The following is a 20,095-nucleotide window of genomic DNA, read 5'->3' as shown; positions in this document are numbered from 1 at the left end:
AAATTGTTTGTGCACTCGCGATTCAAGCGAAATGTAATTCTACGAATTAATTTGTTAGTAATTTTCTGTGTAAAATAAATACGCTTGCAAAGTGGGAAATATAGAAGATTCGCGAAACAACAGGAAAAGTATGAATGCGGACAAAATGTTTGTACTGATAAATCGGAATGAAGCTTCGAGTCAATTTATCATCAAACTTTATAGGGGAATCATTTGACTTTATAAATATGTATTTTCACGTGACCGTGGTAGAAGTTTATTTGAACTTTAATTTCATCCTTTGTATACCTACTATAGTTATATGTGTAGTAAATAATTCCCAATTTTGGTGTTTACAAAATATTTTAAACTAGTTTAAACATTATCTAATCATATTCTCACGAATAATAATTTACTTAACTATTTAAGGGGGTATTCCACTGTGAACGGTCGAGAAATCAAGCTATTTTTAAAGATTTTTGTTTCAGTAAATACAACATATAATGAAATAAATCTTTTTGGCATTTATTAAGCTACTCTTATATTATACCAAAAAAATTAAAAAGAATATTTTTAATTTGTTTTACTTGTTTTTTACAAAGCGTCAATATGGCATCTAAACAAAAACGGTATGTTCGTGGTGCAGGTGATTTCTCGGCTTAGGCTTATCCGAAACAAAAAATTCGAAAAGATTCTTAATCTGTATGAGTGTCGCTATCGCCCGTAGCTCAATTAACAATTTTTGTTGAGAAATAATAAGATGGCGCAGGGTTGAAAGAAAAGTTCCCCAAAATGGTCTATTCTCGAATGTTCCCCGAGAAAACTCTCGGTTATTTATCAACAAAAATTGTTAATTGAGCTACGAGCGATAGCGAGATTCATGCAGATTAAGAATCTTTTTGAATTTTTTGTTTCTGATAAGCCTAAGCCGGGAAATCACCTGCACCACGAACATACCGTTTTTGTTTAGATGCCATATTGACGCTTTGTAAAAAACAAGTAAAACAAATTAAAAATATTCTTTTTAATTTTTTTTTGGTATAATATAAGAGTAGCTTAATAAATGCCAAAAAGATTTATTTCACTATATGTTGTATTTACTGAGAAAAATATCTTTAAAAATAGCTGGATTTAGTTACAGAATGGCAGGGCAAATGTCATTTATAAGTGAGAAAACTGATAAAAAGACGTAATACGCTATTAGCTTGATAGTTCATAAAACGTAAATTAAATTCTTAAAGAATTCAAATGAGGGAATACAACCATAGAATTTAAATTTGAATATGGCTGCAGATACAGTGAGCCAGGAAAGTATCCGAACGCTCGTTATTAAAACTAAATTTAAAAGTAATAAAAGTAATGCTGTAATTTAGTTGTAACTACTACTGTAGCAACACATGTATCGAGATTATATATACCAAATTTGAAATGAATCGGAGAATATCTGTAGAAGTTATGAAACATTTATTGCAAAGATTTACTGAAACAGGGTCACAAAAGTATTCGAACGGCATTAATTCTACGCAGATTATTTTATATTAATATTTATTTAGGCCACCTTTGACTCCAATTACGCTTTTCAGACGTTGTCGCATGCTGCGTACTAGTTTCTTTTAGTTATCTTAGATTCTACAGAATTCCATAGGGTGACCGTACCTAATATCGCCTAGCAAAAGTTAAATCGCTGTTAATTGAATAATAATTGATATTTTTGCAGGCAATTCGTTGCAAAGTAAAGGAAAATTATTCATCTTGCATGTAGCATAAGTTAGAATCGTTGAAACCTATAAATTTTTAATTAGGAATTAAAAAACGTAAGACATGCAAAAATCCGTTCCTGAAAAAAGTGTACCTAATATCACCTACTGAAGAAATATTGATTAATTTATGTATATATGAGTTTTTAAAGTCATTTTCACATGTGCTTTTATTATTTCTTGCTCTATAAATGTTTTTTTTATCCATCTTTCACTTTATTTTTATTACAAAAATATAGAAATAGGATTTTTAAAATATTTTATTTTTTACGTTTGGATGTACATATTGGACAAATAAAGTTTATTTCGGCTGCTCCGCACATTTCGCGACCCCATCTGTAGCAAACATTGCATCGAAACCATTGTTCTCCGGTAGGCGGCATTGAGAACACGCATACTGCTAAAAGAAAAACGCTATTTTCATTGCTAAAATTATTTGAATCGATTTCATTCCTTAAGTACTTCATTAATTAGGTATTTCTAGTAGATATTCTTGCATTCACAGAATTGTTAGACTTACCTTCTCCGAATGTGATGTAAAATTGTGGAAATCCAATAAATTTTTACACTATTAAGATTCTCTAAAATACTTCCCTTTCTGTAATTGTTGATCACATGACGCTGCAATTACAGTAAGTCTTGCGACATATGTTTAGGTACTAATTCAGCGCATAACCGATAAATTGTAGTGCTTACTTTGCGAGATATACCGAGTGGTGATAATAGGAACATTGGCGATATTAGGTCACTCTACTTCTAAAATCTTTTGTTTTAATACGTCTTTTCAAGTTGCGTCGTACTTTTTTAATCCCCTGCCGATTTCCGCCTACAAATATTCTACGAGATTAATTTCCAGACTTTATGCGGGTGTATGCAACCCAGCGCTGTCCAAAGTCGCTCCCGCGGGAGCTTGGGGTTCTCCCACTCTCGTCCGCGTTGTCAGGGATACCGCGCGACGCTAAAGAGGCGACCATGATAGACCAGCCGCTAGCCTGGCTAGCCCGTCATGGGAGCCTTCGTAGCGTGGCGCCATCTGCTTGACAACGGAAGGCACTCTGTGCGAGAGGAAGATTGGAGGGGGAAGCAGGCGCGTGAGGGGCCCCTACGCTGGACAGCGCTGATGTAACCCATGCGGTGTATTATATAATAACCATTCTTGCATAAATTGGCCGTATGCTTGCGGTCATTGACTTGCTGGAAATAAAAAAATTTCAATAACCCCAATTTGGTTGTACTTTCTTGTAAATTGTTTTTTAAAATATTTTGAAAATGTATGCTTATGTAAAATGCCATCCATAAAAACGAGATTACTAGTGCCGTTTGAAATCATACACCCCCACAACGTTACGGAACCGCCGCAGTACTTTACAGTAGCAGGTAAATTTTTAGTATTCATTTCTGAGTTTGGTTTTCTCCAGACATAACGATCTCCATCCGAACCAAATGTATTAAAAATGTATTAAAAATGTATTAAAAATGTATTAAAAATGTATTAAAAATATATTTAAAATGTATTAAAAATGTATTAAAAATGTATTAAAAATGTATTAAAAATGTATTAAAAATGTATTACAAATGTGTTAAAAATGTATTAAAAAGTGTATTAAAAATGTATTAAAAATGTATTAAAAATGTATTAAAAATGTATTAAAAATGTATTTAAAATGTATTAAAAATGTATTAAAAATGTATTTAAAATGTATTAAAAATGTATTAATAAATATATTTGGTTCGAATGGAGGTCGTTATGTCTGGAGAACACCCAACTCAGAAATTGGTTATCGATAAGAGTACACAAAATTGGAGCGAAAATTTTACACACAGTAATTACAGTAATTATATATTTTTCTACACTGTAGGATTTAGAATAAAAAGAAGCCATTACTCATTTGGAAAACAATAAAAAAATCTAAAAAAAGGGGGGGGGAATTTAATTTTCCTAACATAAATTTCGTAACATAATCAGTTCCAAAATATATAATCCTCAAATACATATATCCTCAGAAACGGTACAACATTTATTTAAATCATATTTCAATATCTTTTGTAATTTACGAATTATAATTGCACAAATAAAAGGGGTGACTTGGATAAAAGAAATGGTTTCTCCCTTAAGGGAACTAAGGTGAATGCCCCAATTTTTGCTCATTTAAGAGGTTACTCGTCATAAAGAAGGTGCAAAAAATTTGTTTGTCATAAAAATTAATTGATTAATTCTTTAATAATAAATCAACCAATTCAAAAACTATTTAAGAAAGATATTTCAAGATCAACGGCGGCGCGCGATCCACTGCCGCTCAGCGTAACACAATCGCTTAACGCGCGTGACTACCACTGCCGGCGCCGCACGTTTTGCCAAACTATTTCTCTTCTGTGTTGAAAACAAAACGTGACCTACCACTTCTGTTCATGCTTCCCGATGGAAAAATGTCTGCTAAATCGCGTGGAACAGTCAGATTTTCTCATAGACCCTTAGTTTTGGAAATAAATTGAAAGATGTCTTCAAAAATGGGTGCATTTCGGGTGTCCTTTTCCCTTTGATCGATATTTAAACATATTTAAATGTTCATAATGCAATAATAACTTATATTTGTAGGAGTCGGAAAAAGAGACCCACGGGCGCCGGGAATCGAACCCGGGCCGTCCGCATGGTGATCAGTCGCGTTTGCCACCACGGCTACGCAGACTCTCCGCGGTCCCTGTCTTCCGAACTCCTCATAAATGGACGCCACCTATGGGCCTCATCGCACATCATAGGCCGTTGCCTAAATGCCGGTTGCCTACTACATATTGTTGTAATTGAGAAGTTCATATAGATTAATTTGACGCAACGAGCAACCGAATAAGTATTACCGTTTCGACACAAATAATAAAAATTGAAAATTTGCATTTTTTTTTTCAAAATTGAATTTCTCAAAAACTGGGGGTGATGGCGACAAACGGTTTGCGGATTCGTCATCAGGGCACGAAAACCTATAAGAAACGGCTATTGAATGTTACAAGTCCGAAAAAAGTCAAATTTTGCGAACTATGTAATAAAGCGTCTGTCGCGAAAAAAAGTCGCATCGCGTTTAAATGAAACAATGATCCACACTATAGGTGGACAAATCGTGCGGAGCGAACAAACCGCGGAGAATAATTCCTTGCGCGGTTCGTCCGCTCTAATGTGACAGCTCCCGTAAAATTCTGTGCGTTAGACCAGGCGCGGACTAAACGCAAATGTGGCGCCGGCCTAAATTCGGTATGGAATGCCGAACTCCTAGACTGATGACGACTAGCCAAACCTTTTACAAGAAACGTTCCTGGACATATAAAAGTAAATTTGACATGGGTTGCCAGTGGGTAGTTGGCTGTTTATTACTACCTAATCACTAATAAACAGCCAAACTCACAATCAGTGGTCATTCGAAAGGCATCGACTGTCGAACACCGATTTGAGACTGAAGCTTTTCTACTCCACCGAAGGCTTAGGAATCCTGATTCTTTGTTACACTGCAAGCTCCTATGCGTCCCCTGCGTTAGAACAGAGCAGGGAGATGCCGAGGAAGGAGAAGACTTCATCTTTGACAAGAAACGTCGCGTTCCACTCTGCAAGCTTTTGTGTAGGTACATCGCGCTACGTTCTTGCTATGCATGTACCCATCCTAGTTGTCGGAGCAAAATCACATGAGAGCAGCTAGTTATCCTCGATGCAGGAAGCAAACGGAGACTCAGCTGCTGAAGACCAAAGACCTCGTACCCTCTTGATGAAGCAGAGATGCACCAACATCTACAAGTCTGTCTAGCAGAGAAAAAACAATATTATACCGAGAGAGAGTGCCTATCTAATTTTAAATTCATACGTCGCTTTTTTAAATTCGATGCCTTTCATGTACAGTGCTTTGTGGGCTGTACTTCTGAATGACCCAAGTGGCCGATCGAGACGAGGTTTGGGGGAAGGGGTGGGGAGGGTGTGTGGACTCTAGATCTAAAATTGTTGCTTCGGGAATTTGTTAGTTTCAGAGATATTAATAAAAAACTTTTAGTATTTCTGGTGACTTATTCCGACATACCGTAAACTGGGGGAACATTGCCAGTACGGGGTAACATTGGCATCTACTTAACATCTATTAAAAAGGAAAAGGAAAGAAATTTTATACATTTTCACACTTGTATTACTAGTGTTGTTAAAATGAGCTTCGAGCCGTGAGCTTCAAGAGCTCCAGTCGCGGTTCAAACTCCAAAGGCTCGAACCCTTAAGGCTCGAACCCTGTAGCTGTGAGAGCTCTAGCCTTTAAAGCTCGAGTCTCCAAACTCGAAGGCTCGAGTCGTATAAATTGTACGTAGTGAAGTGAATATGTACAAAGCTCGAGTTTTGGAAGCCACTATTATATTAATTTCAGTTTATTATGAGCTTTTTTTATAACATTTATAATGTTTGTCTCGCTATATTCTTTTTTTAAACGTTCCTCAACACAGAACTAAATGAAATTGATCGTTATTGGCAGCGCAATGTACTTCGGTTCCCTTGACGATTGAAACAAAATCGGTACACTGGTGTTGTAGGATAATGAACAATTAATTTTATGTTGAGAAACGTTCAAACCAAGAATTTAGTGAGCAGGAACGCTACAAATGTTATAAGAAGACCAGATAATATACTGAAATTTATATTATAGTGATTGTGTTGTTCTTTTTGTGTTTTATCATAATTTTATTTTATCAAAGAGTTTTGTTACAAATGACTACATTTACAAAAAATACTATTGCATAGTTTTGTACTTTTATTGTGTTATTAAAACACGGATCCAACCAATTGGTGGAACCATAAAAAAGCATCTCTCTCTGTGTTTAATTTTAACGTTTTACAATAGTGGTTGCACAAAATAAGATATAATACCAAGGAGTTGGAGTTAAGTTCATTACTGTTAAACTCAAGAGCCTTCAGCTTCGAGGCTTGAGCCTCAATGCTTGAACCTCGAACTTCGAGAGCTCGAGCTTCATATGATATTAGCCTTAAAGGCTGAGTCATTAAGGTTAAGGCTTAAAGCTTTGAAGACTCGAGCTTTATACAACACTATGTATTACCATCACAATCGATGCAATGTTATAATAGGATACCTAAAACAAATTTAAAAATATTAATTAAAAAAATAAAAAAATAAGAAAATAAGAAAAATAAAAAATAAAGTACATTGAACATAGAAAGAAACAAATTTAAGTATTAATGTAAGTTCAGATGTAGTTAAACTTTAACTTTTTAGTGCTATTTATATATGATGTGTCAATATTACCCGGTTACGGGGTAACATCGGCAGGTATTTAACATGTATTAAAGAAGGATAAGGACACAAATTTTATGCATTTTGACACTTGTAGTGCATTCACAAAAGATGCAATGTTATGATAGGATTCTTAACCCTTAACTGGTATCTTGGGTCGCACATGACCCCAAGCACTCAAAGTTCGCTGCAAAATTTTTGGTTGTCTAAGCTTGTCAACCGAATTTCTAATTAATTTTATAGTTAATAGTTTAACTTTCTGCGTTCCTATTATTTTATACATTACCTAAGAACAAAATATTCATAGAGGATGATCTAGTGTCGACTTTACAAATTTCTGTGTCCTTTTTTATTTGGGGTCTGCCACGACCCCAGTATACCAGTCACGTTTGCCAAAAACAGTATACCAGTTAAGGGTTAAAGCAAATGTAAAAATGTTCATTTTTATATTATGTAGCAAAATGTTCCAAAAACATGTCAATGTTCCCCCAGTTTACGGTAACGCATTCTACTTTGCTCCTTGTCCCGGATATTAGTATTGGTTGGGGCTAGATTAGTGCGGGGGGTGCGCGCCCGCTTGCGGGCGCGTAAAGCATGGTGGCGAACCGATGTGAGTTTGGAGATTTGAACCAGCAACTTGCGAATGCGACCCATCCTACTATGTAGGGTGTTATTCTACTGATAGTCAATATACGAGGGGGTGATTCTACAGGCCAAAATAAGACGAAAATATAAAATACAATTTTTTAATATCGCGCTTCGTTTTCGAGAAAATTGACCTTGAATTTCAGCTAAATACAAGTGCCCAGTTTGGGGGGACGGGAGGGTCGCCGGGTAGGGGTGGCTGCACGTTAAAAAAAAATTTAAAAAAAAAAGAACAATAATTTTTTATTAATATTTTGGAAACTAACAAATACCCGAAGCTAAAATTTTAGATTTAGGGCCCACACCCCCTCCCCACTCCTCCCTCCAAACCTCATCGCGATCGGCCGCTGGGGCCATTCGGAAGAATATATCCGCTTTGTGTGCCGTGTTAAATGAAAGCGCTCTGTGGACATAATTTTGATCATTTTTTAAAATAAAATTATGTCCTTTATATTTTTTATTTTTTATACCATGTATCTGAAATGTAAATAAGTGGCACTTACACAAATTTTTGTTAGGGGTTTATGGATTAATCATTAATTATTATAATTAATCATTAAACAATTCCATTCGTCAAGTATGGAAAAGTGCACTTTGTTCCTTTCAATAATAATCATCTTCAACTTTGAGAACTTACCTATTAATTCCTCCCATTGAATCACTTCCAACCTGTGCACACCTTTCTTTCTTTTTCTATCACTTAGAAGCGTGTTTCGTCTTTTACAGCGATTCATATTTCGATCCCTAGAATTCGTTTTAATTACTCCATATCTTCGCAAAAATATCGAAATATGAGACTCTATTTCTTCGATATTTTTGCGAATTTCGGTCCCAAATTTTCAGGAAACATTCATGACATATTAAACACTGAAAATAAGATTTTTTTTTTAAATCTTTTTCGCATATTTCGGTATATGCCCCCCTTAAATGTTTAAAAAATAGTCCTCGAAAATAAAAATTCCATTTTTTTTGTTCACCTTCAGAAATAAAAAGTGTTCTAGAAGCATTTAAACTTTCAAAATTTGAGGAAAAACGTTTTTTTTAGTTTCTCGGATTTTTTTCGAAAACCGTTTGTCCCACGAGAAAAAGTAATACAACATAAAAGATGCTCCTTGTCCGGATCTACAACTTTTGTTTGACATATTATTTCATGTAATCAATAACTTGGAGGATATTATATAAAATCGACTTCGCGAGCTGTTAAAAAATGATTTAAATGTTTAAGGGCTCAGGGGTACCCTTCCCCGTTATCCGATCGAGCTCAAACTTCACACGAATTTTTTTTTTTAATTATTTGGAACTATCCTGAAGTGTGCTCCGAAGGAAATTCAAAAGTCGAAAATAAGAGCCACCCTAGTATGCACTCAGCTCCACAGCTGGCCAGATCGATCGATTGTTACCCTGATTACTCTTATTAACTGGGATCTAAACAGCTCCGGTGTGTCCTAATTGGTACAAGACTGACTGATTAACTAGTTGCAGCCTAATTACTTCTAACAGTAACTAACTCTTAACTGATGTGGAGTTAGATTGTTCCAGGCGGTCTGGTTAACACTGATTAAATAGTTAACTGTGAGCCAGATTGCTTCGATCCGACAACTAAAGTGAGAAGCCTGATTGCTTCTGTGACTATGTGCGACTTGATTGACCCTGGTCTTTGGTAGTCTGCTGCTTCCTGAAGAGCCTCGCCAACCGAATTCTGGCAAGTTCACTTGTCAGAAGGTGCCATGGCCTCCCTTCCATTGTGCCCTTTGCGAGCTCTTCCTGGAGGGGGGAGTGAAGCAATATCTGCGCTACTGAACTTTGGAAGTGATACGGAATTTCCTTCAAGCCCCACGTCTGTCGTTTACACGCCAGTTACCGAGAACCGTTACACCAGATTTCCATGTTGCCAGTCGGAAACACCGTGTGTTATGACACGTTTACTTGCTATTGAGGACAGGAGACGCGAAAACTTCAGATTATATGTGTCAAATCCTCTTTGGTGGCATTGTAGGATCAAGCTCGCGGGAATTGCGAGGGATTAAGGAATTAGAGTTCACAGAGTGATGATTGCCAGCAGCTTTTCGTTCAGAGGAAAAGTTAAATGAACTCAGACTACGGATAATGTATTTGAGGAAATCTGTTTAAACTTTGATTAGCGAGTTTCTCGTTTACTCAGAATTCGATAATTTTATTAGCTCTTTAGCTCTTTAGCTAATAAAGTTATCGAATTCTGAATAAAGGATTATATATTACCACACGTGGTTAGCTCGCAAAGGACAATTTTGTAGTTACTCACTGGCTCAAATTAAGGGGAGGTTCCGGTTTAAAAGTCGATTTTTTTTTATTTCATTTTCGAATGTTCAACCTTTTAGGAATATTTGTTTAAAAGGATTTGTTGAAATTCGCAATGTTCCCGAAGTTATAGGCATTTGAGTAGCGGCAAATGCAGGGGTAACACCCGGCCACATGGCATTCACGTAAAACTTTAAACGCGTTTTTCTCGAAACAGTGTTCTCAAAACGGTGGGACCTGTATCTCCAAAAGTTATTATCCGATTCGACTGAAACTTTTTTTACTAACTAATATTAACTGTATTAACTTGTACCTGTAACTTATATTAACTATATTAACTTGTACCTGTAACTTATATTAACTATATTAACTTGTAACTATAACTAATATCAACTATATTAACTTGTAACTATAACTAATATCTACTATATTAAGTTGTAACTATAACTAATATCAACTATATTAACTTGTAACTATAACTAATATCAACTATATTAACTTGTAACTATAACTAATATCTACTATATTAAGTTGTAACTATAACTAATATCAACTATATTATATTGTAACTATAATTAATATTAACTGTATTAACTTGTAACTATAACTAATATCAATTATAATAACTTGTATCTGTAACTAATATCAACTATATTAACTTGTAACTATAACTAATATCAACTATATTAACTTGTAACTATAACTAATATCAACTATATTAACTTGTAACTATAACTAATATCAACTATATTAACTATATTAACTATATTAACTTGTAACTATAATTAATATCAACTATATTAACTTGTAACTATAACTAATATCAGCTGTATTAACTTGTAACTATAACGTTTGACTATAATTAATGCGATACCTCTGCTTGTTCTTATGAACACAATAGTTTTATATTTGGCTCGATATTTGACGGAGCAACTCGAAGTTCCTGGTTAAGGCTCTTCATGCACGACCCCTTATCATTTTTTATTAAAACTAGAGTTGAAAAACTCTGTTCACATGAATACGTTGTAGAAGATGGGAGCTTTTGAGAGATTAAGTTTTAAAAAAACACTTATACATATGTATATTTCATAAAGCATGTGCGAATATTTCACGTATAAGTTACTCTGACACCTCAAAACCGATGAAAAAGTTGTTGTTTAATTCTCTGAGCTACGACGCACCAAATTGAAAAATCTGAAAAAATTCAGGGCATAGTAATACTGACATGTAGGTACTTACAGTAAAAATATAATTATAGTTCGGTAAATGCTGCAATACACAATCGGCATTTTTTATAGAATTTTTGGTGTTTTTTATTTTTCACAAATTGGACCTTCAATCTGAATTAGGATTCAATCTGATTTACAATCTGAAAGAATTTCCTAATATGTGTCACGGTAACAAAAATGTCCTGCAATTTTTTATGCCACTAATACAGGAGAAATTTTGCAGAAACCTGATTTTTAATTTCTGCCCATTACTACACCCCCTCCCCGAGTTGACATGCAAAATTGAAACTTGCCAGAATTTTTTTATCCCTTCGAATGACTCATTGCGAGTTGAATTCGGTTTGGGGGCACATTTGACCATCTAAACCGACTTTACCCTTTTATTTTACATTATAACAAATTTGTTACTTGAACAATGAATATTAGAAACAGTACGTAATATTTCTTTGTTATCAATAATTTTGCAACAATAGATTTAAATAGCTCTGCCCTACAAACCATTTCCTATTGATCTTGGAAACAAATTCAAATAGGGGACACGAAAATGTAAAGCTTGTTATAATTTGGAAACAAAACCAAATAGCTCATATGATTTTATTTTATTGTCTCTAAGTTGTTTTAAGTTGGAAATATATGCATATCTCAACTAGATTCCACCAGGGAATACTCTCTACGTATGAGATTATTTCGGTTCTTCATAGCTGATACACCAAAAAGCCTTTCCACATGATGACCCACCTAAACCAGGTCACCTAGTAATCTTCTTTAATTGTAGCGATACGGAAAATGTTTCACACCTATTTTGTCACGCAGAGTGAACAGTCACAAAGATTTTTTTTAATGCCATGACTTCACAGAATTCACGACACCACCTACGTTTTTTTTTTTTTTTTTTTAAATAGAAGTACGTATTTTTGCTCCTACATGATGGTAGCTTCAGTTAGATGAACTGATTCGTTATCAAGTACCTATAGTATACTTGATGTATTAATATATAACAGGATTAGATCTTTGAAGATATAACAATTTCTGTATTCCGAGAGTTTGAAAAAATAAATCATTTTTGAGTAATTTTATATTTTAGTTAACTTATTGAAATAAAATAACAGGTGCGCGGGGAAATCTGTATTTCTGACGTAGTTGATATAACAGAATCAGAAATTATTCGAGAAATATTTCTCCATATAATGAATATTTTCCTTTAAAACGTCTCTTCTTTCGCAGAGTTTGTCAGCTGTTCTATTTTTTTTTTTTTTTTTATGAATTTCCCACGGTGATATACAAAAATAATATTTCGGTGGGTGCAGAAGACAGTAGTAAACATAGAAACATAGATATGAAACATTCAGTTTCTAATACCTTCAATTGAATGATCCATTGAAAGTTATTCTTATTTATGCTTAACTTTGATAATGTGTAGGTGGCATTCAGGTATAAGACAGACCTAAACACTTGAAGGAAGTAAGTTTAATAGATTCTGTCAATACTAACGTCTTTTCTGAATGTTGAGGACTTTTATTTTGTTTTGTTTCAAGTGTTCGTATACAAATCAAGAGTCTGGATTACGCACATGTTACAGATCATCGAAAAAAAATATTGATTTTTAGATTGTTTTCCATTGAGCGACGCACTGTGTTTCCATTTATACCTTAGAGCAGCGATGTTCAGTGTAGGGGCCCCTCGCGCGCCTGCTTCCCCTTCCAATCTTTCTTCCGCGCAGCGTGCCTTCCGTTGTCAAGGAGACCGCGCGACGCTACGAAGGCTGCCATGCCAACGCGGACGAGAGTGGGGGAACCCCAAGCTCCCGCGGGAGCGACCTTGGACAGCGCTGCCTTAGAGCATATAAACATGGAGGAAGCATGCAATGGGCGAAAATGTAGACGGCGGTAAAAAGAGAAAAATATACATGACAGACACCCTCTCTTTTTCTAGCGCCAGGGGCGGCAGTATTTTTCTTTTGATGTTAGAAAGAGAGAGGGTGTCCCCAATGTATATCTTTCTCTTTTTACCGCCGTCTACATATCCGCTCATTGTATGCTTCCTCCATGTTTACAGTGGCTCACAGCCATAATCGTACACTCCTTAAAATCGCATAACATTTTTAAAATTGGTCCAAATGGCTTGAGTTTTTTTTTTAGAAACTAGGATTAGTTTGTTAAATGAGGTGATTTGTCGTTTTGAAAAAAAAATGCACTTGGTCCGAATAACAAAACAAAAATTAGAAAAGTTCGTTTTTTAATTTTTTTTTATGAGCCTGTAACGAAAATTAAAAAAAAACGCGGAAATTCCCAAAATCAGCGATTCTCGACCTTATTCTGCGATCTTTAAGCGTTTATAACTCACAGCAACGTTAACCGATTTTCATGAAATTTTCGGCACGTATATAACTTACTTAAATCTACAAATATGTTATCATAAAAAAAGTTTAAAAAACGAACTTTTCTATTTTTTTTTTTGCTATTCGGACCAAGTGCATTTTTTTCAAAACGACAAACCACGTCACTTAGCAAACTACTCCTAGCTTCTAAGAAAAAGCTCAAGTCGTTTGGATTAATTTTAAAAAAGTTATGCGATTTTAAAGAGTGTACGATTATGGCTGTGAGCCACTGTATATGCACTAAGACAGGCCTGCCCTTTACGGTGCAAATGCCTCCTGAAGTTCTGGGACCCAGGCAACAGCCGAGCGCGGGACTGATCCAATGTTACCCGTTGCGAGAGCTGCTAGAGAACTGCATGAGTATGCGGCCGTCCATGCAGGCTCGTACATGGACGCACACTCATGCAGTTCTCTCGCAGCTCTCGCAACGGGTAACATTGGAACAGTCCCGCGCTAGGCTGTTGCCCGGGTCCCAGAACTTCAGGAGGCATTTGCACCGTAAAGGACAGGCCCGTCTTAGAGCATGTACAGTGGCTCACAGCCGTAATCGTACACTCTTTAAAATCGCATAACTTTTTTAAAATTAATCCAAACGACTTGAGTTTTTTTTATAAGCTAGAAGGAGTAGTTTGCTAAATGACATGATTGGTCGTTTTGAAAAAATGCACTTGGTCCGAATAGCAAAAAATGTACGAGCCTGCATGGACGGCCGCATACTCATGCAGTCCTCCCGCAGCCCATGCTGCGGTTAGCAACGTAACAGTCCCGCGCTCGGCTGTTGCCCGGGTCCCAGAACCTCAGGAGGTATTTGCACCGTAAAGGGCAGGCCTGGAATAGACCTACCACCTTATGGATGTTTGTGCCACCACCCAAACTGTATTACCGATAATTTGAGGACTGAATGCAGTGGCCTCTGCTCATGAACAGCGTCCAACTGAGGAACTACTCTGAAATGTGTTGAAATGCTAACAGAGGTGTGCGTGCTTGTATACGCGTGACTTGTTTAGAGTGAGTGTTTGACACAGAGGGCGGATTTTCGCTACGCAACGCTTTGGCTCGGTTTGTCAACGACTCATGGGGATTTCTCTTCGAAAGTCTGTTTTGGGGATCAGGACACTATATGGCGCCGCAACATGGTATTCCTTGACAGTTCATACAAGCGACAAATTGCAAGATGACATTGTTTATTAGTACTTCTACGTGTCGCAGAACACTTAACTAACATTTTCACGTGTCGTACGTCGAGGAATATTGAAAATTGACGCTATTACTGACATTCGGGCAAATCTCTACACTTGGCGCATGTCTAGGCGGTGCCCATCCTACGACACGCAATAATCAATAAAATTGTGCAAAATTTGGACTGCTCTAAGATTTATACATATTGCAAACTGGCAACATCGCATCAAGATGGTATAGGTATTCGAAGCCAATGAATAAAGGGAACATGCGATTTTAATTCCTCCGAGTAATGCGTCATGAATAAAAGCATCTTGCTACGTCGAGCTTCAAATAACGAATAAAGCTATAAGGATAACGGATAAATTGCGCGCGACATCTAGGTTTCGAATAACCTGCAAAGTCACGACCGATGTCCTTCCAATAAACCCTGACAGATAAACCAAGCGATCACGTTCGGACGGATACGGTTGTCGGATAAATGATGACGCTGCCTTCGACTGTTAATGAAGATCCTCTCGGATACAGATAACTCTTCACCAAGCTCTGACGAATATAAGTTACAGATAAATTCCCGCGTTACATCGATCTTCGAATAACGAACAACAGATAGAGTATCTTTTATCTAAAACCTGTTTAAATCATTGTTTATTTGGACAACGCCCAACTCTGTCGTAAAATTTCGCGTATACGGCCGCTCCTACCACGCGAGATTGGACTTCCGAATCCCCTGCGGGTTTGTATCGCTGCAGATAACTTCTCGGTAAACCTCTACGTGCTGGATCAGCTTTAAGGATGGAGACAGGTCATATAAACATGGGTCTGTACACGCTCGCATTTCGAGATATAAACACTTTTTGTTTATGCCAGAGTTTGGCACGAATGCCTGTCGAGGGCAGGTAGATGCAGAGGTGGTTTAATTACTTGGCTGATATGTTCACTCTGCTTACGGTATACGCACCGTGTCGAAAATCTTTACGCCTACTTCGTAGTAACCCTTCATCATCCAAATTTGTATTTGGATGGTAGGTGAAGTGAATTGAAATTTTGAATCAAATTTCAATCCTGAGCCTAACCTAGTTCTTTGGATAGCCATTAAATCATCGACGCGATATGGCTTGGGGTTTTTCTACTACTTATCATATTCCTTTTGTATTTTCTTCTTACATTTTATAGGCGCGCGCTCGGGGTTGCCGGCAAACGCTCAACGCAAAACGTCACAGAGCGAAGGCACGTGAAAGACGAAGCGAAATAAAGTATTATATAATTAAATGAAGATTGTAACCGTAACCCTAAGCCGGTTCGGTTCTCAGTACCGTAGGCTAACCCGCATAACCGGGTAACCCGGGCGGGGCATCCAGGCACAGAGTTGCCCGGTTAACCCGCTCTCAGAGCGGGTTACAGTAATACGGTAGAGGGCGTAGTTTTCCCCTATTTTCGTGAAATCGAGCTGTACTTATGAATTTTTATCTCAGAAACTGTATATCGCATTAGGTTCATTCTTTTTTTATTTTAATGTAGAAGGTTTTGCCTATTTGAATAATATTTTTTTGAAATTGTAAAATTATTTATGTAACGTCAAATTATAAACAAATTTTTATTTTGCAAAATTCTCCTCGAGGGTGACGTGTTTTTAAATTTGAAAAAAAAATGACAATATTCTTTGAATTTCGTGTATGATAGTTGTGTTACAAAATATTATTTTTATTATAAATAAATAAATTACCTTTCGAACTTCTACAGAATTGTTACGACATTTTTTATAGGCATTCAGCCACCACGGTGATGCAATTTAAGCAAGAAACGATTTGCATGTAATGTCGTGGGTATAACTCAAGAAAATTCGTCAGATTTTTCTTCGAGAGATTAAACGTTAGACCGAGAAACAAAATCCTGCGTGTGATTGACGTCATTGCATGCAACCCCGTTCTCGTTAAACTTGCAGTTGCATCGCTCTTCTTTACGACTTAAAGACTTTTGTTATTTCCTCGATGTCAGATCCCATATCAGTTGAAGTAATGTAAAATCAATTCGGCTTTATTTTCAAACCCGGAAAAATTCCATGTAGGCAATTGTACAACTTATAGTAATATAAAATGATGTAGTATCACAGGTTGACTTAAAAATATTTTAAAAAATTAAAAAGCGAAGGAGAGATAGTATTTAACTGTTGCAAAAAACAGAGTATGTTTAGAAATATCAGATTCTTTTTACTAATGTTTATATAAAATTAGATATTGTCTACAATAATAGCGATAATTCCGGTTTAATGTAGGGTAGGGTGGGGCTAATAGTCTCGTGTTTCGTATAAATTTATGTAAAATTTAGTACTAACAATCTAGAGATATCTGGTGTTATTTTATAAAAACTATAACTATTAGACTTTACATTCACGAAGTTCGTTTGGTGATACTGTTATTTTTTGTTGAGTTATACCACAAAATGTTCGTCAATTCAAAATTGACTTGTTTGTTGCCCCATGCGCGGGGCGAAAAGTCCATTGCTTGGGGTAAAAAGTCCCTATCTTCTAACCAACTTTTCGTGTAAAATAAAACTAAATAAGTAAAAAAGACCCTTCTTACATCAACAAATATTTATTAAACCAATTCTTTTCGGCATACAATATGAATATCTCTGACTTATATTTTTATTTTTTGTTAAGGAAACAATGTTTTCCTAAATAGTGTTTCTGTTTTAGTTGAGAGAAGTTTTTTGTTAGTTTTTAGTTGAAAGTCAGTCTCTGACTTATATTTTTATTTTTTGTTAAGGAAATAATGCTTTCCTAAATAGTGTTTCTGTTTTAGTTGAGAAAAGATTTTTGTTAGTTTTTAGTTGAAAGTCAGTCTCTGACTTATATTTTTATTTTTTGTTAAGGAAATAATGCTTTCCTAAATAGTGTTTTTGTTTTAGTTGAGAGAAGATTTTTGTTAGTTTTTAGTTGAAAGTCAGTCTCTGACTTATATTTTTATTTTTTGTTAAGGAAATAATGCTTTCCTAAATAGTGTTTTTGTTTTAGTTGAGAGAAGATTTTTGATAGTTTTTAGTTGAAAGTCAGTCTCTGACTTATATTTTTATTTTTTGTTAAGGGAACAATGCTTATTCACTCACTCTCGGTGTACGTCGTTTAGTCTCCTTGTCAGACGGTTCGAGCGAGGGTCCTGACAAGGGCCAGTTTATTAGGCGCAAACTACTTCCCCCGCCCCGGTTTATGGAGCATTCCCAGGTCCCGAATCTTCCTCGATAATCCGGGGACCACTGTACATTGTTTAGGGACAGAGATTTTGTATTGGGGACTTTTATCCCCACCCTACCCTACATCTATCGTTATACGTTCAATATTTAATTACACAAATATAAATACGAGAAACAACAAGCAGTCTAAAGACGCATTGTTGTTTATGAACGACATTACAAAATACAGTGGTCAGAGTAGCCACGTAATCGCACGATTGCGTTATATTAACACTTTTTATTAACAAGTAGTTGGAGAAAATTTAGATGTGACTGGCAAAATGTTAACAAGTGTAATTATAGCAAAGAATTTATAATAATAGTTGATAATTATCGTATTAATAATAATAAGCTAATTTCGGTTACAATCTCATGTTCAATAGAGAATACAACAGAACAATGGAATTATCCAGTATTGAATTTATTATATAGAATAAGCTAAATATAACCACATTGAAAGCCGGAGGAACAATGCTATCTTTACTTCATACTGTTACTGCTGTGGCCCTTGTGAGATTCAATAGACTTTCAACTGACTAAGCGAGAAAGATGAAATGAAACGAGTACCTTTATGTGTTACAGACATTCAGGCATGGCTTTCCACATCAGCCGACGGCAGTGGCATTCGATCCAGTTCAGAGGCTACTTGCTATTGGCACTAAATCAGGATCCCTCAGGATGTATCCTTTAATAACATCGTGAATACCTGCACATGGTAAATGATTAACTTAGGCGGAACCTAAAAGTATCTGAACCACCCCCTCCCCATAAATATGACTCATGTATGAAAGAAGCTAATTCCCTTTAATTCTCGAGAAAAAAAAATTAAAAAAGTTCAGATGCAATGATTGTGAAATCAACTTTGCTAATTCCAATTGTATAGAAATCAATTCGGCTCTCAGATTTTCAGCTACGGTTTTAAGTAACTAGTGGGCCGTTTTATAAGACAAAAAATCCGCATCTCTCTTAATCCACTGCTGACTTTGATTTGTTTAAATTAATCTCTACCAAGTTTTTCTTATCTTCAATCGTAAAGTCATCTTTATACGGCCCGCTAATTACTTAAAACCGAAGCTGAAAATCTGAGCACTGAACTGCCCTCCCCAGTTAAACTGTCCTATCTAGCATTTTTTCATTTTTCGAGATATGTTGAAATATTTGAAGTTCCACGCGTCTTTTACCTTTTACGTAAAGTTAGAAAACTCTACGTGCTTCGTAAAAGTTTATAAACAGTATAATGTATTTAACCTAACTTATTTCCAAATGGTTATAATATCCTATCTAAAACAATTAGTCAATTGGTACGGTGATAATACATCACCTACCGCTACACCTGTTACAACAAAATTATATTAGGCTGTTACGAAATAATGATAACGTGATTTAATTTGAGTGAAGGAAAATAAGGACGGTACAAAGTAAATGATAACACTTCAGTTTTCTCGGTTGTTTCAAAATGTTAGATAGGACATTTTAACTAAAGAGGGCAGTGAATTGATTTGTATACAATTGGAATTAGCAAAGTTTGCTAATTTCACAATCTTTGCATCTGGACTTGGGTAAATGTCCCAATTACTGCCAGTGTCGCTATTACTGCCACTTCATTTATTTTACTTAATAAACACGCAACGTATAAAGAATAACGTAAAAAAGAATTTATCATAAAATTGGGATTGTTCTTATTATTATAGTACATTCTTTATACGTTACGTTTTTTTTTTAAGTGAAATAAATAAAGTGGCAGTAATAGGAACACTGACAGTAAATGGGACATCTACCCTTTATTAATTTTTTCGAGAATTAAAGGGAATTAGCTTCTTTCATACATGAGTCATTTTTAGGGGGTGGGGGTGGGGGGTATTTCATCACTTTTTTCATAATTTGTGAATTTTTGTTCATGCTCAAACACCGGAACTATGTCTTAGATAAGATAATAAGGCCAAAATAGTTGCGGGGTCGTACCCATTTCGCTAGCATTCGTGTGCAGGAGACATTGTCGCTCACAAGGGAAGATCCCAAACCCGAAAATTCAAAAAATTCTGAAACTTTGTGAATATGTAGGGGATTTCCTCCTGATTACAACGCAATTTTTTTTGCTGCCCAAAATCACACCAACGGGGTGAAATGAACCCCTGAAGATTCGGCTGTTTTTCGATTTTA

At 35.8% G+C, this 20,095-nt stretch overlaps 1 protein-coding gene across 10 annotated transcripts in view; it reads left to right on the top strand.

Moving 5' to 3' along the window:
- Nucleotides 1-20,095, top strand: part of Tomosyn (syntaxin-binding protein tomosyn) — a 144,334-nt gene that overhangs the window by 27,131 nt on the left and 97,108 nt on the right. For all 10 annotated transcript variants that reach the window (XM_076810338.1, XM_076810342.1, XM_076810335.1 and 7 more), the window contains one exon: nucleotides 18,518-18,615. In XM_076810338.1, the coding sequence (XP_076666453.1) occupies nucleotides 18,518-18,615 (98 nt within the window). The remainder of the gene's footprint in view (nucleotides 1-18,517; nucleotides 18,616-20,095) is intronic.

This window comes from Andrena cerasifolii, chromosome 4 (genome assembly GCF_050908995.1).
Source record: "Andrena cerasifolii isolate SP2316 chromosome 4, iyAndCera1_principal, whole genome shotgun sequence".
NCBI lineage: Eukaryota > Metazoa > Arthropoda > Insecta > Hymenoptera > Andrenidae > Andrena > Andrena cerasifolii.
This window is presented reverse-complemented; position numbering and strand designations above follow the sequence as displayed.